Source organism: Macaca thibetana, chromosome 4 (genome assembly GCF_024542745.1).
Source record: "Macaca thibetana thibetana isolate TM-01 chromosome 4, ASM2454274v1, whole genome shotgun sequence".
NCBI classification, from domain to species: domain Eukaryota; kingdom Metazoa; phylum Chordata; class Mammalia; order Primates; family Cercopithecidae; genus Macaca; species Macaca thibetana.
In genome coordinates, this window is record NC_065581.1 from 55,964,300 (window position 1) to 55,990,863 (window position 26,564).

At 33.0% G+C, this 26,564-nt stretch overlaps 1 protein-coding gene across 1 annotated transcript in view; it reads left to right on the forward strand.

The window, feature by feature from the left end:
- HCRTR2 (hypocretin receptor 2) overlaps nucleotides 1–26,564 on the forward strand; it is an 82,377-nt gene that overhangs the window by 45,757 nt on the left and 10,056 nt on the right. The window contains exons 3-5 of the mRNA XM_050788848.1: nucleotides 2,113–2,291; nucleotides 8,445–8,688; nucleotides 16,849–16,964. Of these exons, the coding sequence (XP_050644805.1) occupies nucleotides 2,113–2,291; nucleotides 8,445–8,688; nucleotides 16,849–16,964 (539 nt within the window). The remainder of the gene's footprint in view (nucleotides 1–2,112; nucleotides 2,292–8,444; nucleotides 8,689–16,848; nucleotides 16,965–26,564) is intronic.

Here is a 26,564-nt window from a genome sequence, read left to right on the forward strand (position 1 = left end):
GACTGGTAGCTTCCTTTTCCTTTTCTGCTCCAATCAAGAGGATATATGGATGATATAGCATGGCGGATAAGACTTAAATTCAAGATACAGTACTTAGTTTTACTTTTACATACTCCAGTACTTAATTTTTTCTTAGGCAGGTCCCTTAACTTCTCTCTCCTTATTTTCCCATCTGTTAAACAGAGATATTAATACTATTCATTTCATAATGTTATTATGATGACACTAGTTAATAATTTAAAATGCTTAGAACAAGGCACAGCACATAGTAATGACTAAAGAGGTGTTTTTGAACATATACTTGCTCTACTATTATCTAGATTGCCTAGATATAATGCATTAAGTCTTCCCACCAGCGCCATTCCTCATGTCCAAAATACAGGGTTAAAAGATTAGAAATAATTGCATGTTTTCTAAAAGTCCTGTACATTTTTCTAGATCTAATATTGTACTATTTGGACAACTTGTTGACCAAGTACCAGAAATATAATATTTTTTGTCAATTTTCTCATAACAAACTGTGATAATGTGTTTGTCAACTGCTAGGATGGGTTTGTGTGTGTGTGTGTGAATATGTGTGTGTGTTTCAAGTGTTTATAGAAAATAAATCACTCAATGGCATCATTTTCAAATAATAACGACTACAGCTACCCTGATTAAGGTTCACCTAAGTTTTGGATATTACCACGCAAGAGTTAGAGGATGATGTGAAATTTTCAAAATTAAATCCTCCCAAATCCAGATTTTTTGTTAAGTTGGCATCTGTTGATAGCTGACAGCCAATTTCAGCTTCAGGAACTAGTAAGAACATTTTCCAGCTTACAAAACTATTAATACAAGTTACATAATTGTCAAAAGAAATCCTCATTCAGTGATTTAAATGTAACAAAATGAGGTTTTATTTATTCACTATATAAAGATACTGATCCCTGCATTATTTGGGTGCATGGGTGACAGCTCTGACAAGTTTGTGATGCCCCGGACAAATTCAGTAACTTTCACTGAAGCAAACCCATGAATAGATGTGATGGCTGTGTGTACACCTGTATAACTTCAGAGCTAGTGATTATGTAACTTTTATATATGTCAGACCGAGGGAGGACAGAGAATGGAGGAACTGGATGTTCTTTCAGTAAAGAGCAACTGAATGAGACAGGACAGCTTTTGAACTGGGGATATACTACAAGGCAATGAGGGAGGCTGGTTATGAAAGTATTGAAAACTATGATTGCAGGGTGATGTTTAGAGGCCCTAAGGTAATAGAAAGGAGGCAAAATTGAGTGTCTGGAACTTATATGTACTTTATTACAGTACTCTTACTTTCACCAAAGAAGGCAACCATGTGGTGAAAAGACCACAAGTATTGGAGCTAAAGCCAAGTTATAGCTGTAGTTTTATATTTTGTGAGCCCATATGTCCTTAGACAAGTTTTGTGAATTAATTTCCTGTGTCTCAGCTTCCTCTTTTATAAAATGTGGGTAATATCATTATCCCTTAAGATTGTTGTCAGCATTAAAAAACGTAAGTATATGAACCATCTAGCTCAGTATTTGGCAAAGGTGGGAGCTGAATAATTTTTGGCTCTCACCTTAAAAAAAAAAACTATTTGTTAAAAGTTCCAAATGCAGGATTTAGGAGCAGATATGGGTCAAGGTCATGGATGAGGTAACCACTACAGTGCAATAAAAATTGCTAGTTCCTAATTTATCTTAACTCAGCAACCATTTCTTGAGACTCTACTACATATTGAGTACTGAGGGAATAGAAAGATGAATCAAAGACCATTTTAAAACGTCTGAAACTTGCAATTCAAAATCAAGTGAAAATAAATACAGCCTTATGATTTATTGAGAAGTATCATGCAAGGCAAATAAACTGATTTTAAGCATGTACTTAGCATTCACACAGATTGACAGATTCAGTGAAAACACAACATGGCCTTCAAGTATTTTTCTCACACAGATTGACAGATTCAGTGAAAACACAACATGGCCTTCAAGTATTTTTCCTTTTAAATACATATTTGTGGACTTTATAGAAATATTGACATTGTTTCCTCACCAATACGTATTTTCTTTGTTGAGTGACCATTCCCTTTTCTTTTCAAATTAGTTTGTGTGGCAGTGTGGAAGAACCACCACATGAGGACAGTAACCAACTACTTCATAGTCAATCTTTCTCTGGCTGATGTGCTTGTGACCATCACCTGCCTTCCAGCCACACTGCTCGTGGATATCACTGAGACCTGGTTTTTTGGACAGTCCCTTTGCAAAGTGATTCCTTATCTACAGGTAATTGTTTTTTTTATGTTTTTTTGAAGCTACTAAAAAAATGTTCAGTCATAGCCATGACCCTTATGGTAAATTAACTAGTGAATTGAGAAATATATTTGCCTAAGGCATTGGCAAACTGAAGGAAAATAATACTTGAGAATTTATGGGGAAATGAGTTAAGTTCTGGGTAAAAATAAAGCAACAATCTGCCAAATCATCATTAGATGCTGCACAAAAATTTTTTTTTTTAATTTCAGCTTTAGATATCTGCCATTAATTATACATTAGTTGTAGGGTATGCTGCACAAAGGTTTGTTACATATGTATACTTGCACAACTTTTTTGATTCGTTGTTTGATTTCAAAAGTTTGATTTTGCACAAACTTTTTTGATTCCTAATTTCCCCATTGTTAAATAAGAATCTTGAACCAATTAATGATTTAACCAATTAATGATGTCCCCAAACCAATTATTGATCTTTCTCTTGAACCAATTAATTATCTTCCAGTCCAAATCATTGAGAATATTTGTTTTTACCAGTGATTTTATTTTATACTGAAGAATTAAGACCTACTCGGTCAAATCAGTGCCATGAACAGATTTTAGTGTAGATTCTAATTCAAACTACCAGATTTGGAATCTCCATTCTGCCATTCACCAATTGTATGCTATCAAGCCAAATAGTTGTAATTCACTTATCTAAAAGGATAATTTTAATGAGATCTACCTCATATGGTTGCTGTGACCATTTACTTAGATAATTAATATAAATAACTTGGCTCGGTGATTACCCTCTGGAAGATGATGATTTTATAAAAACAGTATGTTCTCAATAAACATCAATTATCAGCATCAGAATCATCATTAGTAGTTGTTTTTCTTTCCTTAAGAGTGAAAACAGCTTCTTTTTTCCATTTAATTGCCATTTCAGTAATTAAGAATGAATACTTTCAGAGATTAGTGTTCTGATTGTTATTATAGCTCTAAAATTCTTAAACAAAAGATTCATAAGATGATGTTCACATTCATACATCCATCCTAAAGGATGGATTTCCCTTACGAATTGGACAGCAAGTGAAATGGTGACCACTCTCTACTTGTCTTCCCATAGTCTTCCGGCATCCTCAGTTGTTACTCCATGCAGTCTCCCAGATGGTGATTATAATATTTTAAGGAAACAGAAAATAATCTCCCAGTAACAAAAAATTAGTGTGGGGGGGCATAAATAGCCTATTACTAGACATTATGCTGAATGAAATGTTGCAAAGAGATATTTAGTTCAATAGTTCCTCAGTTACCTCTTATACAAAGAAGTGAAAAAAATTTAAGGTTAAACATTTTTTTATAGAATAGTAAGTGGAAAATACTATAGAAGTTATAAGCTCCATGCATATATTATGTTTAATTATAAAGCTAGTTTGGGTCAGCCTGCTGAAAATCATGAATGGATTACAAAATGAACAGTAGCACATTGTTTTGAGGAAATAGTACATGGGACAACAGAGAAAAATATCCTCATAGAAGAAAAGTTACTAAGAAATGAATGGCTCTGGTGGTGTTTGCACAGAGGCACTAGGAAAATAATACATTTCAGATAATTCTAATATTTCATTATCTCTGTGGTACTTCCAGAAAGCCTTTTACCTCTCCCGGTTTCAATAACTACCCAGGAGAATATTTTGAGGATTCTCTTAAGTTTTGGTATGGCTGCAGTTGCCAAGAGTCTTCGACTGGGAACATTTCATGTTCTCTCTGTGAATCAGAAGATTCCCTGGTGATAGGTGAAATGATAAGGGCAGGTGCAATCATGTGCTAATGCAGAGCGATAGCTTTCTGCAGAGCAGGCATCTCAGAGTTTCCTGTGAGTATTCGCACTAGAGGACAGAATGGAAGCAATGTAACCAGCTAGTGATGCAGGGCATGAGTGTCTTTCACACAGCAGAACTACTTAACAAATCTTACAGTCCAAGGAATATCCTCATCTCTGGAAGAATTCTGTCTGCCTCTCCACACACAGTGTCTGATCTAATCAGTTCCTTAGCTGATCCTCTTCTCCATAGAGCAAGGAAAGAAAACTACTGGGTGATCACATGATGCAAAAGACTAGATCCATTTGTTACGCCATCCAACATTACTTCTTAACCGAAGGGTGTAAATGCACCAAGAGATTTGTGCATGGGTAAAACTAGTATTTCAAAATTCTTGATATTTATTGCCTCATTTTTCATAGAATTTTCCCAAATGCAATGAATAGTGCCGATGGGCAATAAACATATAATTTAAATTTGAGCAGTTTTTCTCCCTAGTTGTGACATTTTGAAATGAATGACTTATATCCCTGATATGATATTTATGTCTTACTGAATATTTTAAAACACATTACATCATGTCCAGCCACATTTTAAAGTTATTTGGTTGCATTTTAGATTATTTGGGCATTTACTAATTTGTTATAATTTATATGTTCTTTTTCTTCTAAATACAATACAGCCTTTAGATTTATGAGTGATATGCTGTAACACATTGGCAAATGCACAAAAATCTTAAAAGTCTCACAAACGTTATAAAGCTTGGCCAAATAATTAAAATGACTCTTTTGTATCTTTAATAATTGTATAACTCCAAGACAATTAATATGTATTTGGTTATTTGCTGAATAATTATCATGTATTTCACTTCTCTTCCAACAATGACAATAGCATTGGTTACTTTTTCAGAGTGATTTTTCTTTTTTAACTGCAGAAGAAGCCCTACACAGAAAATGTTTAAAAAAAAAAAAAAAGCCAAGTGAGATGTGGGAGGTGGGGAATGGGTGGTCAAACAAGCTCCCTCTCTTTCAGTCATACTTGGCAACCTTTCTACCTATTAGTGTTTATCATCCAAATCTGTGATTTGGCAAAATTTTCCTTTCTCCTTATAGTGAATATTTAAGATCACCTTGACATATCTATTTGCTAGTATAAAACAGTGGACTTCTCTACTAAAGGAAATCTCCAAATACTACCCAGTGTGAAGGGTGCCCATAGTATAGGTCAAAGGCCAAATACCTGAAGGCAGAAGAAAATTCCCATTATCTCTCCACTTCATTCTCAACATTCATAATCCACACTAGATTCACTTCTCAAATGACTTACTATTAGACTGACTTGAGCTAATATCGGAATCCAAATGAAAAAGACACCCAGAAGTTCACGCTTAGAAGTTAAAAGCAATAACAAAACTTTCACTTATAATTACTCATGATAAAATGCAATTTTATATCACCTCCAAGAAAATTGTATACACTGCACATAATTGTATATTAATGTGTCAAATGCAGAAGCAAATATAGTAGTTCAAACAATGAATATTAACTCACTGATTGTCAAGGGTTCATTCAATGGATTGGTTCATTCTACTGTTAGATAAATCACACTAGCATATTCCCCACTTTTCTGTGTGGTGAAGGGCAGTGTTCCCTGGGTCACTGTTGGTGCTGGATGTCAGTCTTTCAAGTGAACTGATATGAATTGATCATTATGACCTAATGGCATTAGGAAACACTAGAAATGACATTCATATTTGAACCATGCTACATCTATCCCATTTATCCATGTTGATTAGATTAATGGATTATAAATTGCTAAGCCTTGATGAACACTTTGTACTTCTAGTTGCTAGAGAGGATTAATATATCTCTAGCCCAGAAGCTATGAAAAGGCTACTGTGCAAATCTATACAACCACAGTTCTATTCCCAGGTTAGCAATGGTATTGAGGGGCCCGAGGTGCTTAACTTATTTGCAGAGAAGGAATGGAGGGTGTAGAGAATAAGGTGAGATTGGTTTGAGAAAGGAAATTGAAGGTACTCTAAGGTAGCACTAAGAAATTTCCAGGAGTCACTAATCAACTTAAGCCCATTCTCACAGAGTCCAGCCCTTTAAAATTACACTCAAAATGATATTAGTCTCCAATAATTTAGCAAAGGTTAGGCTTTCACTTGTAATTTTATGAATATTCTTTGAAAAGCTATCTGTTCCAATTAAAATATAGAACTTCAAGCTCAAGAATGAAAGATAAAACTAATAGTATAATCATTATTGTAATTATTATTATAATCATAAGTAACAGCAAACACACAGCACTTACATGCCAGCCCTGGAATAGACATTTTCATCTCAACTAACTGTCCATACAATTCCATGGTTAAGTACTATTAATCATCCACACTTTACAGATGAGAAAACTGAGGAATGGAGAGGTTAAATAACCTCTCTAAGATCACTCTGTAAGTCAGATGGGATTCATGCCCAGAAAACCTGGTTGCAACTTGATTCCAACTATACTCTTCTGCTTCTCCCATAGAGAAACAAAAGAATAATAGTTGGTAAGAATCTTATCCTGTTGATTTCCTTCATTTAGCATACACACACACACACACACCAACACACAACACACAACACACACGTTAGGCCCAAAGCTGTAAAGTGAGTGAGTCAATAGTGTGCAGCTAGCTGATCAGAGAGAGAGAACAGATAGATCATCCTGACAGCCCAGAGACTTCCTGCACTGTTGCACTGGCTCTTAGATCTCTTTCACTCGTTTGTACCTATAATCAACATATCAACAAGAAAGGTACTCATGTAAAAGACTGAGATATCTACCCTTTCCACATATTATGAGATCAGTATAACCAGGACAGAAAAATAGAGGAAGATGACTGGACTACGTCTACTGTCTTCAATTAAGGCTCACCACTATTAATGGATTAACAAATATTTGTTTTAAAGACATGCAAGTATACATTCGTTGCAATACTATTCACAATAACAAAAATGTGGAATCAACCTAAATGTCCATCAATGATAGACTGGATAAAGATAATGTGGTGCATATACACCATGGAATACTATGTAGCCATAAAAAAGAATGAGATCATGTCCTTTGCAGCAACATGAATGATGCTGGAGGCCGTTATCCTTAGCAAACAAATGCAGGAACAGAAAATCAAATACCACATGTTCTCATTTATAAGTGAGAACTGAGGCCTTTCAGAGGGTAGAGGGTGGAAGGAGAGAGAGGATCAGGAAAAATAAGCAATGGATACTTGGCTTAATACCTGGGTGATGAAATAATCTGTACAACAAACCCCCATGACAGACATTTACCTATGTAACAAACCTGCACACGTACCCCTGAAATTAAAATAGAAGTTAAAAAGAAAATATTTATTAAATGCATAATGGACATCAAATGTTGTATCAGATATTGGTGACACAGTTGTGAAAAAAACAGAAACAGTCCCTCCTAGCATAGAGCTTTGTTCCAATAGAGAAAACAGACGATAAATAAGCAAATTAAGTGAATAATTTACTACCTTATACTTGCTGAAAAGAAAATAAATAACAATCTGTAAAAAAAAAATGTAAAAGAAATCAAAAGTCTTTTTAAAGGGAGAGGGGATTCTGAGACTGATATCAGAATCAATATTTCATCCAGTATAAGAAAGCACATTGAACATAATTACATCAACTAATCATGTGGATCTAGACATTTTTAACTTTTTTTTTTTTTTTTTTTTTTTTTTGCTGCTGTTGTTATTTCCTTAAAGTGCCAAGTTAAAGAATGATTTGTGGTGTTGTTAATCATATAAAAATTTTGACTGGGTGAGCTTATCTAGTTTTTGGAGTCACATTGCCTAGGCTAGCAGTAAGCAAACTGTCGTAAGGAGATTCGCATACAGAATTCTCTTTTAACATGACTCGTAACTTTCCTAGGGTGCTACATGTTGAAAATGCACTGATGTACAAATAGCCCTTATTATTTGAAAATATGAAATAAGCTACCTATAATTAAAAAATGTTAATTAAATATAATTTAAATCAAATGTCTATATGATAATTTAAAAGAAAGACATATTTTTCTTTTAAGTGAGGCTTTTCCAGTTTGGACTAAACATATGTGTTTTATTTTATTTTTTCTATATGAGGGTATGATTTCTTCCAATCAATGGAAAAGTTATAGGACAAATTATTTTTTAAATAGAAAGCACTTGCATGCATTTTTTTTTTTTTTTTGGCAACTTTGGATTTGCTTATATGTCATGACTACTTTTCTCACGTAGTAAATATATTAAGAGTAACTCTTTTAACAGCTGGTGCTTCTCTATTACTATGATTTTTCTTTTCTCTAGACCGTGTCAGTATCTGTGTCTGTCCTCACACTGAGCTGTATCGCCTTGGATCGGTGGTATGCAATCTGTCACCCTTTGATGTTTAAGAGCACAGCAAAGCGGGCCCGTAACAGCATTGTCATCATCTGGATTGTCTCCTGCATTATAATGATTCCTCAGGCCATCGTTATGGAGTGCAGCTCCATGTTCCCGGGCTTAGCCAATAAAACCACCCTCTTTACAGTGTGTGATGAGCGCTGGGGTGGTAAGTACCTGATGGCCCATGAACTGACATTTATATTACAGCAGCAAATTGAAAATTGGATTAGCATAGCCATTGTAAAGCTGGGCTTATATATTTTATTGACATTTGTGAATACAGTTTTGCAAGAGCATGAAAACCAACTTGAATTTCAAAACAATTTTACAGAATAACTCTACCTATCTGAATCCTTTGGAAATGTTATCTACTATTTTCTCATTTTCGTATCTTTCAGATAGGAAATGAAAGGAGACTGTTCTGCAATTAAGATTTGGTTATTTTAGTTTTTGTTAAACTCTTTAAACAAAAAGCAATATGGAATACAAATCCAATTATGTATTCTGGAATGATCCATGATTTAAAAGATGGTTCAACACTGTGTTGTCTAGTCTGAATGTCCCTAATGGGCTTCAAATACAACTGAATTTTTTCATTTTAAGACCATGTCCTGGGTCACATGGTCCTGGGAACATGACCAGAGTCAGCATGTGGTTCTCTAAGTCAAATAATACAAATTTGTTTTCTCTATTCATAATACATTCAATTGATGAGTTTTGTTACTAGCATAATTATTATCCAGTTTAAGAATTATATTAATTATGAATCAATCTGGTTTCCCATCTGACATGTATGATGTGAAATTTGAACAATCAGGTTTGAAGGCTTTATGTTTCTTTGGTTCGAAATTCTTAGAGTCAGTCTGAGGTTTTTGTGTAATAGTGAGAACACTGCAATCAACACCTGGTGCTAGCACAAATCCGGGCACAGGAAAGAACGACAAAATAAAATAACTACATTTCAGTATAGCATGCACTGATTCCAATATATCACATGTAATCTGAAAAAAAAAAATACAATCTGACCTCTTCTAGATATGTATACTAAAATAGCTCATATTTAGGGAATTCATACATTAAAATTGTTTTTTATTAGAAAGATTTATCAAAACAAGCAGTGCACACCAGGAATTGATTATGGATAATATTCTTAAATACTGTAATCTTTGAAGTTCTGTTGTTTCCTACCTTGGTGTGTGTATTAGAACACCGCAAGGAAAAAAAGTCAATCACTGATATATTAGGCATATACTACAGGATACAGCTACAGCAAGATAATATTTAAGAGAGGTTGAGATTATTTCATATATTGTTGTAAGACGTATAATAACTAAAATTTTACAATTTGCTTTATCTATTACACCAAACATCAAATATCTCTCTTTTATTGGGATTTACTTTTCCTTTTTAACATTGCAACTTTTTTTTGCTGTATTTTTGTCTGGATCATTTTTCGTTTTTTCCAATTTTCCCAATTAATAGTGCAGATAAAAACAAAATAAATGGAAATTTTCAAAATGGTAGCAATATTCATTGTCTTATGTTCCATTTATTTAACGCTCAAACAACACCTTGAGAACTTAGTACATGTCAGGCATTGTGTCCACCTGGAGAGAAACAGACTCTGCTTAAGGGAGCACACTCTATATAATAAGGCTCAAAGACCAATAAACAAATTTTCATAGGATAATCAGTATTTTAATATATTTATACACAAAGTGCTGGGAACACAAATGAGAGAACACACTCAGTTCTGGCCATTTGAACAAAAGTTTACGGAGGAGCTGCCAGCATTCCAGCAAAACATTAAAGATAAGCAAAAATTATCAAGACCGAGAAGAGGGAAAATGATGTCCAGAAAGTAAGAAAATCCACATCATGGATACTACATTACAAAGAAGAGAGAAAGTGAGTCAGAACTTGTAGTTTCTGGAACATCGGGGCAGGTAGTCTAAATAATTGAGCTTTGAAAGAAGATGGGTTGGGGACTGACTGTGACATGTCTCTTATATAATTCTTTTACACTGATTTATATTTAGAAAGCTTAAAAAGGTCTTTCTCAGAATCCTGTACTAAATTCAAGACTAAATTTAGCCCTAGAAAGATTATATTATTTTTTCAAGATTATGAAGCAAATAGGTACATTTAAACCTAAAGTTTCCAACTTGTAAGTTGGGATTCCTTAAGTTTTATAGATATTGCAATTAGATAAAATATAAAAATATTTTTCAATATGTGTCAGCAGTATTTTCTCTAATATTCTGGCAATTAGTTTCACTTATATGTTTATGGGTTGCTTTTATAAGCTTTTCTTTTTTTTAATGTTTCTCTGAATAATCAAGTAACGGTAACCTCCATTAACAAAAAGATTGCAATGCCATGGAATCCTGTTCAGCTATTATGACTAAGTAAACAGATGTATGATGTTTAAATTACCTCTGAGTGGTCAATATAAATACATAAAACTCATTTCTACTCTGGTATTTTATTACATAACTCTAGTATGGACATTTTCATAAAAAAAAAGAAAATGATTGTTGAATACTTAAAAATCTAAACTTAGCCTACAGAAGTCATTTAAGAACACTATTTGAAGGCGATTTTATAATAGCCTATAATTAAATGCTTATAAACACGAAAGTTAAGTATTATTGGATTGAAGTGATTATCTACAAAATCCAACTTAATAAAAGCTCTACAGTCATTTAAATATTAAATGAAATTGCTAATAACTTCACGTTTTTAAGAAACACAAAATAATTCAAAGCAGATTTTTGTCTTTTTTCTTAGACATTTATTATGATGATTTTTATATAGCATGTAAAATCATTGTTCATGTAAACTATTTATAAGTCCATGTTCAACTTATAATGTTAAACCTTTGCATATGTGTGATTGTCACAACTTAAAAAACTATAGGAAAGTATATTTTACAGTGTCGGCTCTCTAAATTCAAACATTTTTAAAAGCCAACTGTCATTTAGCCTGCTTTTAAAGACTATTGTAAAATACCTTCTATTTGAGATTAATTCATAATCTGTGTTTCTTATCTTTATTCTAAGTTAAATCAACAATGTAGTTATAAAAATAGAGAGTGATATCATAATTATCCTACAACCAATATTGCAGTGGAAAAAAATTCAGAAAAGCAATTTGGCCAGTTGATACATATCTATCAAATAACTTTTGGAAAAGTTCTGTAAATGCTGTTTTACTCATGGTGCAAAATAACTGAGAACTCTGTCTAACTAAAATATTTACCAGAAATATGTAATTATGTATGGATAAATGATTTCTAAAACTAATTCTATTCATTATTGCCCGTTACTTCTTCCTGAAAAGAACCGTAAGCCATGATTTCTGGCAGACACACACAACACTCAAGAACATATAAAGAATGTTAATACTTATTTTAATAATCTTTAAAATATACATTTGTATGTGTTCACTCTTTGCTTCAGTCTCATCATTTCATACTTTTAAAATTTTTAAATTAACCCACAATTCTTGATTGCTTGGTTTGTAAATGCATAGTTCTACAGGAAAGATCCTATAGAAGGAAACTCTTTGCCGGGTGTGGTGGCTCACACCTGTAATCCCAGCACTTTGGGAGGCCGAGACGGGTGGATCATGAGGTCAGGAGTTCGAAACCAGTCTGGCCAACATGGTGAAACCTTGTCTCTACTGAAAATACAAAAATTAGCCCAGTGTGGTGGCAGGTGCCTGTAATTCCAGCTACTCAGGAGGCTGAGGCAGAATAGCTTGAAACCGAAAGGAGGAGGTTGCAGTGAGCCGAGATCACGGCACTGCACTCCAGCCTGGGTGACAGAGCAAGACCCTATCTCCAAAAAGAAAGAAAATAACTCTTTGTATACACTCAATCAAAGTTATAATTTCTTCACCATTCATTCAGAGTTTAATTATCATGTACTGTTGGTCAATTGTTCTGAACACTGGAGATTAGTAATATCTCTCTTTTTGAATATTACTGAGAAATTGTTCTTTGGTGGGCGAAAAAATTGGAACCCTTTTTACAGTCAAAGTAATTATGGCATCTGGCCTGTTATGAGGTTTGAAAGCATATAAATATGTGTATATGTCTATTAATGGGAAGATTTATTAAACCTATTTGTTAGGGAGAAGATATTAAAACATGTTAAACATTAGGTAAATTTAATGCACCCCTAAACTTTGAAAAGACAGTCAAGTTGAATATTGAGAAATTATATTTAATGTACTTGTTCACTGAATTCCTGATACGTGTACCATGAAAAGAGGAATGTTTGTAGTTTCTAGATAATTAAGATAACATGCTGGCTGAATAATGAACCTTAACTCATCTGACAGAAATGAAGTTTTGCCTGTCAAATATATGATATGACTCTTTAATCTCTGATTTCAAAGACTAAAGATCCACATTTGTTCCTTATTAGTTAGTTTCATATATATATATATATATATATAACATTTATTTAGATTGTGCTTATTCATCGAGTAAAAACAGTAATTTTTAATGATTATCAATATTTAAATACTTTTTAAAAATTAAAGTAATGCATATATGGAACAAAGTTTGTGTAGCTATATTCTAGGTTATATACAAATGTCTTAAATACATTGAAGACATTCCTTATGAAGTGCAGAAATACTTTATTTTCATCACACATAATTTAAAATTTCAATGGCATATCTGATTTTTTAATCAGCTTAGACTCTAAGTGTAAAATGAGGAATTTAAGACTATCATGTTTCCCCAATTATCTATTATAATCTCCTTATTAAAACAATCTATCCTACCCTGGAAGTATAATTTTGCTTGATCTTTTTTCCATATCAGTGTTCATTATCATAATGTGCATTTAGCAGTCAATTACATGTTTTTTTCTAATTATTCATAAATATACCAACCACATAAGGAGCTTTTGCTACCATCTATTCAAAACGCCAAAATGTTATCACCGTGATGCTATCCATAGCTGCAGTGGAAAAAAGTTACCTGTCAAATCTGCTTTCCTCTATCCACTCAATTTGTCTTACGCAGACATCAGGGCTTCACAGGTACATAAGCTTCAAAGTTATATAGATTTTTTAATGTGGAAAGCTCATGTGACACTTCTTCAAAACAAATAAAAGTTCAAAGCCTCTTAGGTGCCTGGGAAGTGCCGAGGTCGCTTTCAGATTCCTTTGAAATTGGCCCAACAAATGCTGTGTAGGCTGTGGCACTTCAAAGTGAAAGACTGTTTGTTATTCCTCCAGTCAGAAATGCTTGAATGTTATCACTTTTTATGTAACTGGTCTGTTTTACAGGATCAACTTTAAAGGAAGTTAGAAACTGATGAGGTAGGTGAGTGCTACCTGGGCCAGAGAGAAGCTACAAATGACACCTCAAATTGGTCTCTTAGACCTGCCAACACATGCATCCTGCTGACCCCCCTGAAGACTGCAGCAGATAAAGACATCTAAACTGAAAGATAAGATGGGTTTAGGATGAATGTGGAGAACATTAGACTCAAACTCAACTGCATCTTAAAGACAGGCTATAGAAATAAGATTGTGGAGGATATTAAACTCATAAATATGTTAAAATATATTCAGCAAGAATCAAATCATGATTGCTCAATAAATATTATCTATTATTATCACAATCATCATGCTTATTATTATTGATTAATCCTGACTATAAACTGCCCTTATCACAAATTTAATCATGTAACCAAGCTTTCATGCTTCTACATCCCTTTTAAGAAGTAATGAAAAGAATAAAATGCATAGAGGTAATAGCATTATTCTTCAATAATAATATGGGATAAATCTCCTTGCCAATAGAAAAGTCAAAATAAAGTATGTAATTTTTAGAAGAAAAACAAAACACCTCTGTTGTGTTAGCATTCAATTAGAATTATAATGAGTTATTACATTTAATGTCTATCTATAGAATCTATGCAGGATATATTGTTTCCTCTTTTACACTGCAGTAAAACTAGATAGACCATTGTGACATATTCGAATACTAGCTAGTATAAAAATATATTCTAAAATCTACAGGGAACTCAAACAAATCAGGAAGAAAAGAAGCAAACAGTCCTATCAAAAGTTAGCTAAGAACATGAATAGGCAATTCTCAAAGGAAGATACATAAATGACCAACAAACATATGAAAAAATGTTCAATATCACTAATAATTAGGGAAATGCAAATCAAAACCACAATGCAATACCACTTTACTTTTTTTTTTTTTGACGGAGCCTCTCACTGTCACCCAGGCTGGAGTGCAGTGGTGCTATCTCGGCTCTCTGCAACCTCCTGCAGGAGGTTCTCCTGCCTTGGTCTCCCAAAGTGCTGGGATTACAGCCATGAGCCAATACCACCTTACTCTTAAAAGTGTTATTAGTAATAACACTTTTTTTATTAGTAATAACACTTTTAAGAGTAAGGTGCTATTGGAATAACACTTGTAAGAGTAAGGTGGTATTGGCTCATGCCTATAATTACTGCGCCTGGCCAATACCACCTCACTCTTACAAGAATGGCCATAATCAAATAATCAAAAAGCCAAAAAATAAGACATTGGCATGAATGTGGTGGAGAGGGAACACTTTTACACTGCTGGTGGGAATGTAAGCTAGTATAACAACTATGGAAAACAGTGTGGCGATTCTTTGAAGAACTAAAACCAGTCTACCATTTGATCCAGCAATCTCCCTGTTGGGTAGCTACCCAGAGGAAAATAAGTCATTATACTAAAAAGATACTTGCACACACGTGTTTACAGTAGCACAATTCGCAAATGGAAAAATATAGAACCAGCCCAAATGCCCATCAATCAATAAGTGAATAAAGAAAATGTGGTATGTATATACCATGGAATACTACTCAGCCATAAAAAGGAATGAAATAACGGCATTCCCAGCAACCTGGATGGATTTGGAGACCATTATTCTAATTGAAGTAATTCAGGAATGGAAAACCAAACAACATATGTTCTCACTCATAAGTGGGAGGATGCAAAGGCATAAGAATCATAAAACGGACTTCAGGGACTCAGGGGAAAGTGTAGGAGAGGGGGTGAAGGATCAAAGACTACAGACTGGGTAAAGTGTACACTGCATGGGTGATGGATGCACCAAAATCTCAGAAATCACCACTGAAGATTCATGTAACCAAATATCACCTGTTTCCTCAAAACCTATTGAAGTAAAACCAAACACCACCTGTTCCCTTAAAACCTATCAAAATAAAAAAAAACACCACCTGTTCCTCCAAAACCTATTGGAATAAAAAATTTTAAAAAATAAATACAGAAATAAATTCAGATTCCCTATATATAATATATAATTATATATATTATATATAAAATAGGTAGGGAACATATAATATGTAGTAGGTAGGGAATATATATATATATATATCTTCTAAAGTATTTACAAGGTTAGTAATCAATATAATTTACAAAAGCTAAAATATTAAACCACAATGCCATGAAGTCATTAATCGACTTGTTCATAAGTGGCTAATCTGTGATGTGTATCATCTGTGTACATAGGATTAATGATAAGTTAAAAAATTACTGCAGTCCTAGAGGTGCTTATGCTTAACAAGTGAGAAAATATTCATATTGGATTGGAGAAAAATAATGTTATAAAGCCTTAAAATTCTTGTTATTTAAAGTGCATATATGTATTTTTAATAAAAGCATATACACACCACAGACATACTATGCTTAAGAAGGAATTTTGTATAGGTTCCAATAAGTCAACAAAAAGAATCATTGTCAAATTTTTATCGTATTTAGTTTTCAAAATTTTTTTCACATTTGTATTTGGAGATACAACTGGGAATAGCCTCCCATTTCTCAGGGAACTTACATTCTAATAAGGAAGAATCAATTGAGTTTATATTTTCTTCTGATTTTAATCAAAGCATTAGTTATTAGGTTTTCATTGAGTCATGTCCCTTTTTGTAAATGAAAGTTTAGAATAACCCAAATTAATTTTGTTAATTAGGCAGATGTAATCAAGTCAAATAAAGGGCCTTTAAATAAGTGAACACTTGACTTTGGGTAGCACAAATTAAGAAATAACTAATTGTTATTTATCTGAGTACACTAAGTGAAATTAAGACTTTACATTTGGTATGTGTATACACATATACTGAGTAAAGGTAAGTTGTTAAATATTATGAATTATTTTCCCCTTTGCATATATAATATGACAATGACATCAAATAAAAGGTAAATATGTACTTTGAAGAAAAGCATTGACATGTATCTTTTTAAAAAGTCCATCAATTATAATGTAAGCTTTTGTTGTTTTGATTTTCATCCCAGGTGAAATTTATCCCAAGATGTACCACATCTGTTTCTTTCTGGTGACATATATGGCACCACTGTGTCTTATGGTGTTGGCTTATCTGCAAATATTTCGTAAACTCTGGTGTCGACAGGTATGTAGTTTCAAATAATTTGTGTGTGTTATTCCTCCACATATAATTTGTTATTTGCTATTCCTTCCAAATAATTTGCCTGTGTTTTTTTTAGGATGCATGTATAAACAAAATTGAAGAATACATTGAACCAACATAACATGTTCAGAAAATTATCATATTGTGTGTTCTTCTAAAATAATGAGAACCTAGACATAAAAATATGTCTAGGTATTTTTAGAGTAATATTTAGCAAATGTATTTTATAACCTGATAAAGTGCTTTACATTTTAAACAAAATTTAACATCTGTGATTGATTAACTTTTGTCTAGGCATAACATTAATTTCGCTTTCTCTGAGAAATAGCAGATAAAAATTCCTTTAGAGTTTTTGAGACTGTAAGTCTAAAAGGTTATATTTTTAATCAGATTTATTTAATACATTTGAACATATGGGTTAAATCTCCAACTTCAAATATCTCATTCTTTAGAAGATTATGACTCAGGCAGAATGTATAATTTTAAAAACTATATAATGCTGATTTGGGGTTACTACACTTTGTTAGATAATTCTGCTGTATCAGTGAATGTTTGTATTCACTCACTCAGTTATTAATTCCTCAAATATATATCATGAACCATTCACATACACCTCTCACAAAAAAAGCTAAAAATTCTACTTTTTGCCATCGAGGAATTCATAGTCTAGAGAAGGGACATGGTCAGATGCAGGGTGAAAATTTCTTTAAATATAAGCACAGAGAATCAGAGCAAAATGTACTAAAAGGGTATCTAATCCAGGGAAGGTAACATTTAAGTTAAACCTTGATGATGCAAAGCAAATCACCAACAAACACATTTAGTGGTTTGTAAGATAGAGACAAAAAGGATGTGGCTCCGTCTGTCACATTTTGTAAAATGTATCTTAAAATGCCATAATTCTCAGAGATCTATTTCCCTCCTTCTTTAAACTTATCGTCAATATTTAGTTTATCAGGCTTGTGGAAAGCCATGCCATTAGTCAGTTTTCTCTGACACATTTTATCCAACTGAAAAGATTTACTGGAGTCACCTTAATTCATTAAAAATATTTCACAAACACTTTATTTGGTCTTTGAGGATGTGTCTTTGTTTTTTAAATCAACCCTTGTTATTCAAAGCATTTTTCCAGATCATCTGTCACTGACTGGATATGAGCAACACTCATATTTTTCAACACTACATGGCTCATAATTTCAAATGTTCTCCTTTCCTCTACTTTTACAAAGAAGTCATTTCTTTTATGACCTTACAAGTGCAACCAGTAGCAACATTTATTAAAATTTTGTTTCCCATCATTTGTTACTATAAAAACAAATGTGGACCATTATGACACATAAGTGGTGATTTTCTAGATGTTGGTGATAGTTTTCTCAGCACTCTCCACCTCCCTATGAAGCCAATGCTTATATTTTAGGGTGTTTGTTACTACAGCATCCTGTTTCCTAGTACCCATTATTATATCTGTCATGTTTTGCTAGGTTATTCTTCTATTTAAAAATGTGGTTTGCAACAACAGTTCTGTTTCACTCATATTACAGGTCAGTGGTGAGGATTGGCTGGGGCACTGTGCTCCGTATGTTTTCTTATTCCAGAACCTAGTCTGAAGAAATGGTACTTTCTGGCACATGCCATTCTGAGACTGAGAGAAAAAGGAAACTGGAAGAAAAGTATATTTTCTCTTAATGTCTTTTATGAACCGACATGTGTTACATCTCACTTTTCATTGGCTAAAACAAGTCATGTGGTTAAACTTGACCATGAAGAGGGGAAGCATTCTTCTCTGACAGAAAGACACCACACATCACAGGGCAATGGGGCGCTTCCTACAAGGTGGGGATGAATGATCTGGAATGATACACTACAGAGAAGTCAAAAACACAAGGGCCAGACTGCATGAATTTAAATCCTCACTCCACCACTTAGTAGTTACATGAATTTTGTAAATGACTTAAATTTCTGTGACTCCCTTTATTAACTTTAAAATGGGGTCACATACCATCTTCCTCATAGGTTTGTTACATGTATTCAGGGGTGTCCAAGGGAGAGAACACAGTTGTGGGTTCTTAGTTTCTATTTCTGGTTGGGCCAGTAAAACCCATTCCTCATCCCTATTTTCTGCTTATTACTAGAGACAGAAACAAAAAACCATGGCTTCAGGCTGCTAAAAGCCTAAAAAAAAAAAAAAACCAAAACAGAACTGCAACAACAAAATATTAGGTGGGTTGGATAAGCTTGCTTAGATGAATTAACTCCAGTGCCTAAATATAAAAAGTGCTCATTAAACAAAATATCTTAATAGATGTTGTTTAATAATGGCCTCTCAACTAATTGTACTTATATTTCTAAAATAACGAGCATGTGTTGAATTGGTGTATGTGACTGTTTCTGTTTTTTTAAAGGCACATGGAAATACCAATAGAGTGCTTCTTATTTGTCTGTCAGCTCTACTAAGATAAAGATTGTCTCGCTGTCATCTTTGTACCCCTAGAAATAGCACATGCTCAGCACACATCAGTTGCTTTCTTCATAAGGAAAAAGCAAGTAGAATAGGAGAAAGTGCTGGGGAAATTTAGATAAAAGAGGACATAGAGAATCTATTGCCCAGTTACTCTGATAAACGTTTGTAGAAATGGATTAGAATTTCTTGAAGGGGAAAAAGCAATTAATGAGCATGTGGAAATAAAGATGTTTTAGATTTGGATTGAGATTTTGTTGGGGAATGTTCAGCGTTAAGATTATGCCCTATTTCCTTATTTTTACTAGTTAGTGTGCGTTGTATAAAATATATTATAATTTCTTATTCATTTATTTACAAATTGGCACACATTTAAAACTCTTTAAAGGTTGTAATGTATCTGCCTTGTTACTTTAACACGGTAAAACTTTACCATGATACCATGGTTACCCTAAAGTTTACATGGTACCATCAGAGAAATTTTTTTTTTCTTTGAGACAGAGTCTCACTCTGTCACCCAGGCTGGAGTGCAGTGGCGCGACCTCGGCTCGCTGCAAGCTCCACCTGGGTTCACGCCATTCTCTCACCTCAGCCACCTGAGCAGCTGGGACTACAGGTGTCCACCACCACGCCCGGCTAATTTTTTGTATTTTTTAGTAGAGACAGGGTTTCACCATGCTAGCCAGGATGGTCTCGCTCTCCTGACCTCGTGATCCGCCCACTTTGGCCTCCCAAAGTGCTGGGATTACAGGTGTGAGCCACCACGCCCAGCCACAGAAAATGTTTTAAAAAGTTTGTTAAATAAATGAGTGACACCAAAATCCAAACAATTTAATTTTCCACCATTTAAGCGTATAGTTTGAAATTTCCCAAACTCTGATATAAAGTTTAAAATAAATTGCATCACAGACTCAGAAATAATCCACATTCTTTTCATGAACTATGCTGATTAGTGCAAGCCACACAATTCAGAAGATTTGCAGTAAAATGTTTGGGCTGTGAAACTAAAATCATTTACAAAACAGATTGGAATGGAAAATGCCAAGTTCAGCTGAACTCACTTTAGCAGCCACAATAAAGTGAATTAACCTCAAATGGGTGATTACATAGAATTCTGCTTGAGCAACTCTCAATTTCCAACTGTCAGTGTCTATAAACAAAGTTGTAAGGTATTATGTGTGCCATAGGCTACATTAAGTGAGCCATCAAATGAAGAGCTTGTCCTATTTGCTTAAAATTACAGAGATGCATGAAATCTGTTGTGTGCTTTTGAATTAGTAAGTGTAAGATTATTAGTGAGCAAATTGTGTGTCCTTGTCTGACTTTCTCAAGGAGTTTAAGCCTCATTAAAAGAATTAGCTAATACATTGCTGTGAACTACTTAAATTCTCTCTCTCTCTCTCTCTCTCTCTGTTTCTCTCTTTTTGGCAATTTGACCCAGAGTACTCAGGAAATTCTACAGATTATTTTCTAAAACTTATTTTTTTTAAAGAAGTTAGCTTGCTTGACCCTTTCATTTATCTGTCAGCATTTTTCCTAGTTCAGACCTTTCATATAATTCAACACTAAATCTTAATCATCATGTGCTTGTGTTAATTTATTTCACATTTATTCAGCACATACTTTGTGTCAGCTATAGTGTGAGGTACTGAGAATGGACTGTAATAGATACTTGGGTCTGAAACTATAGTGCAGCTTTTCAAGGGCTTTGAAAGACCTTCTCCTTCCCAGCTCTTACCACAAAGTTTTCTGCTGCTCTTTATTCAGCATTCTTCAAAGAGAACTTAAGATAAATAATAGTTGATGGTGACAAATCAGTCTAGTGTGAGAAAATAGCAAACAAATTACAATTGCAGAGGCAGAATCAGGAAGGCAGTAACTGGAGTCCACACAAAAAAATAAAAAGCACCAGTAAAGGTAACTACATAGGTAAATACAGTAGACAGAATAAACATATTTATCTTCTGTTATCTGATTTAAAGAATAACTGCATAAAACAATAGCTATAAAATTGTGAAGATTCACTTTATAATGTATACAAATGTAATTCAAAAAGGAGGAGGAAACGGAGCTATTTTGCAGCAAATTTGTTTTATACTATTGAGATTACATTGGCATAATCCAAGCAGATTGTTTAGATTAAGTTGCTAATTTTAATCCCCAGTGTAACCAGTAAGAAAATAATTTTCTGAAAAATGTAGAAATATAGGTAAAGCAACAAAAGAATTAAAATAGTATACAGAAAATATTTAACACAAAATAAAGCAGTAGTGAGGAAATAGGAGAACATAAGATATACAATATATATAAGTCACAAATAGTAAAATGGCAGATATAAATTATATTTTCTTAATAATTAAATATAAATGGATACAATACTTCAAAGGGCACAGATTGACATAATAGATAAAAACCAACCAATAATAATAAAAAAACCGATGATCCAACTTTATGCTGTCTACAAGAGACATACCTTGTATTCAGATATACAAATAGGTTAAATGTAAAATAACAGAAGTACTAAAATAATCACAAAAAAGTAGTTAATGTGCTTATTCTAAAATTATACAAAATAAATTTTAACAAAATATTGCTATACATAGAGAAGGACATTTCATAATGATGATGGAGTCGATCCATCAAGAAGATATAAAAGTTGTAAACATAGATGCATTTAACAACTGAAACCCAAAATATACCAAGCAAAAACTAGTAGAATTAAGGAGACAAGTAGGCAGCTAGACAATTATAGTTCAAAATGTTAATACTCACTTGCAGTAATGGATAGAAAAAACAGGCAGAATAGCAACAAGGAAATAAAATATTTAAACAAAACTATGAAACCACTGGACTTAACAGATAATTTAAAGAACACTCCACCAAAAACAGAAGAATGCATGTTTATCCCATGTGCACATAGAACATTTTCCAGGTTACATCATAAGATATGCTCTAAGGCAAGCCTCAATACATTTTAAACAATTAAAATAATAAAAAATACATTTTCCTACCATGATAGAATTATAATTGTATTAATTAGAAATTAATTATAGAAATAAATTTTTGAAATTCACAACTGTATGAAAATTAAACATCATACTTTTAAATAATCAATAAGTAAAAGAGGAAATCATAAGGGAATTTAGAAAATGTTTTTAGATCAATGAAAGTGAAAACACAACATACATACATATACAAAATTCAGCAAAATAAGTGCTGAGAGGGAAACTGATAGGTATAAACATTTATATTGAAACAGAAGAAAGATTTTAAATAGAAAACCCTATCCACCAAAAGAAACTAAAAAAAAAAAAAAAAAAAAATCAAAACCAAAGCAAACAGTAGGAGGGAAATAATAAAGATTAGAAAGGGAATAAATGAGGCATAGAAAAACAATAGAAAAAAATCTATAAAACAGGAAGTTGGAACTCAGAAAAGATCAGAGAAAAGGAGAAACCTTTTCCTAAGTTAACCAAGAAAAAAGAGAGAAAACAAAAATCACTATCATCAGAAGTTATCTTCCTAATTTGATTTGCTTTTGCTTAATCTATCACTACTGTCATTACAGAGATAAGAAGAGAATAAGAGGACAGTATGAAAAAATGTATGCCAACAAATAGCCTAGATGAAATGGACAATTTCATAGAAAGACAGAAACTACTGTACCCTACTCAAAGAGAATTAGGAGATCTGAATAGAGATTGAATCAATAATCAGGAAACTTCCTACAGAGAGAAGCCCAAGTGGCTTCACCATTGAATTCTACTTACCATTTAAACGAGTATTAATGCCAGTCCTTCACAACTTTTTCCAAAAAACACAAAAAGAGGAAACACTCTCATTTCCTTCCATGAGGTCAGAATTTCCCTGATACTAAAACCACAGACATTACAATAAAATAAAACTACACACTAATATAGTTATAAATATAGATGTGAAAGTATTCAACAAAATGCTATCAAATCAAATTCAACAATATATAAAAATAATTATACACAATGATCAACTGAATTAGCCCACCATTGCAAGGTGCGTTTAACACATGAAAATCAATGTAATGCATCATATTAATGAAATAAATGTCTAAAACCACATGATCATCTTAATAGATGCAGTAAAAGCACTTGAAAAAAATACAATATGCTTTCATGATAAAAAATACTCAACCATCTGGGAATGAATGGGACTTCCTCAATTTGACAAAGGTCATCTATGAAAACTTCACAGCTGACAGCATACTTAATGGTGAAAGACTGAATATTTCCCTAATAAAGTCAGAAACAAGACAAGTATGTCTGCTACAACCATTTTTATTCAATATTGAATAGAACTGATTCTTTACGGGGCAAACAGGCAAGATATAATATTAACAATAATAAAAAATAAAAGGCATGAAGATCACAAAATAAGAGGTAAATTATTTCTGCTTGTAGGTTATGTGATATTTTATATAGAAAATCCTAACAAATTATTTTGCAAAACAAATACATTAGAACAAATAAATGAGTTTAGCTAGTTTTCAGGATGAAAGATTAATATACAAAAATCAATTTCATTTTTATGCATTAGCAAAGAAAAATCTAAAATGAAATTAACAAAAATCATTTAAATAGCAACAAAATTAATCAAATACCTAGAAATAAATTTAATAAAAGAAGCTTAATAAGAGACTTTGTCCAGACTCGATTGCTTATGCCTGTAATCTCAACACTTTGGGAGACCTAGGCGGGAGGATCACCTGAGGCCAGGAGATCAAGACTAGCATGTTCAACGTGGCGAAATCACGTTCCTACTAAAAATACAAAAATGAGCCAGGCATGGTGGTGCAGAGCAAGACTATAATCCCAGCTATAAATCCCAGCTACTCGGGAAGTTGAGGCATAAGAATCACTTGAGCCTTCGAGGCGGAGGCTGCAGTGAGCCAAGATTGCACCACTGCATTTCAGCCTGGGTGGCAGAGTTAGACTCTTGTCAAAAAAAAAAAAAAAAGGTCTTCAGCATAAACATGTATATTTAGGGAATGTTCAGAAATTATAGAAACATGGATTCCATGCAGCAGTTATAATTCCCTAAAAAGAGAATTATGAATTCACTGTATTGCTGAGGATTCTAACATAACCACTAAAAATCCAGGGAGAAAATTACCCTATTTTTGTATTTAAAAAGGTGTGTCTGCTAAATGATGTGGTTCTCCTCTCTATATAGGCAACAAAAATAGTGAAAAGGAAATGGCTCTGGATTATTAAAATTAAATAGTATGTTGATCAAATCAATTAAATAATATTCCTTCAATAGTTTAAAGTCCTATACATGAATATCATTTACAATCATAATTATTAGCAACTTCAATGAGTAGTCCACCGTTATACCAGTTTCTTGAGTCAGCTATTTCCATTCAAGCATCAAATAGTCCATTTCTGTAACATTTTGTTCTTCATCACCATATTCAGTCTCAGAAAGGTTACCAACACAGTCCTTGAATCACATGTAGTACAGGTTAAGCATCTCTAATCCCAAAACCTAAAATTCTAGCTACTCTAAAATCCCAAACTTTTGAGAGCTAACATGATGCCAGAAGTGGAAAATTCCCCCGCTACCTCATGTGACGGGTCACATCAAAAGTCAACCAAAACTTTGTTTCATGCCCAAAATTATTAAAATTTATTTCAAGACTATTGTATTGGGTGTTTATAAAACATAAGTACGTTTTGGGTTTAGACTTAAGTCCCATCTATAAGATATCTTATTATGTATATGAAAATAATCCAAAATTCAAAAAAATCTCAAAACACTTTTGGTCTCAAGAATTTCAGATAAGGGATTCAATCTGTACACGAAGAGTACACATACAATTACAAAATATCATTGAAAAAAACTTAAAGAAGGACTACATAAATGAAAAGATATTCTGTGTTTATGGATTGGAAGATTCAGTCTTGTTAAAATAGAAATAATCTTCAAATTAATCTATGAATTCAATACAATTCCTATTAAAATCCCAGATGGCTTTGCATTTTGGACACAAATTGATGAACTGATCCTAAAATTAATGTAGAAATGCAAGGAATAGAGAAAGCCAAAATAATCTTGAAAAAGAAAAACAAATTGGAAAACTTACTTCCTAATGTCAAATCTTAATAAAAAGCCAAAGTAACTAAGACAGTGTGGTACTTGCATACAGTTAGTCACATAAATCAATGGAATAGAATTCATGGTCCACAAATACTCTCATGTTTATGATTAATTGAGTATTGATAAAGGTTTTAACACAGTTCAATGGGAAAAATCATAATCCTGACAACAAATGGTGTTAAGGCAATTGTATATCCACATGCAAAAGAATGGAGTTGAACCTCACTTCATACCATATTCGAAACTTAACTCAAAATGAATCACAGATTTATATGTAAGTGCTAATCTCTTAGAAGAAAACACAGAAGCAAATCATCATAACCTTGGCTTAACCAATAGGTTCTTAAATATGACACCAAACCACAAGCAACAAATGACAACATAGATACATTGGACATTATGAAAACAAAACTTTTGTGCTTCAAACTGTGCCATTAGAAAAGTTAAAAGTCAGCCCATATAATGGCAGAAAATATTTGCAAATCATTTTTGTGGTAAGGAATTTGTATCCAGAATATCTAAAGAACTCTTATGAATTAATAATTTAAAAAACAATTACAAGTAGGCAAAGATTTGAATAAACAATTCTGCAAGAAGATATACAGATGGTCAATAAGCACATAAGAAGGTGCTTAACACACATTACTCATTAGAGAAATATTAATCAAAATCATGAGACACCTATTCACACACAACAGGATAGATTTTTTTTAAAAGCCAATAATCATTATTGGTAAGGATGTGGAGTAATTGGAATCCTCCTACATTGCTGGTGGAAATGCAAAATGATGCAACTGCTTTGGAAAACAGCTTGATAGTTCCTCAAAATCTTAGAGAATTACCACATGACCCAGCAATTCAATCTCTAGCTATATACCCAGAGAACTGAAGGCATGTTTACACAAAAACTTGCACATGAATGTTCATAACAGTATAAAATTCATAAGTAGCCAAAAAGGGGAAACAACCCAAATGTTATCAATGAATAAATG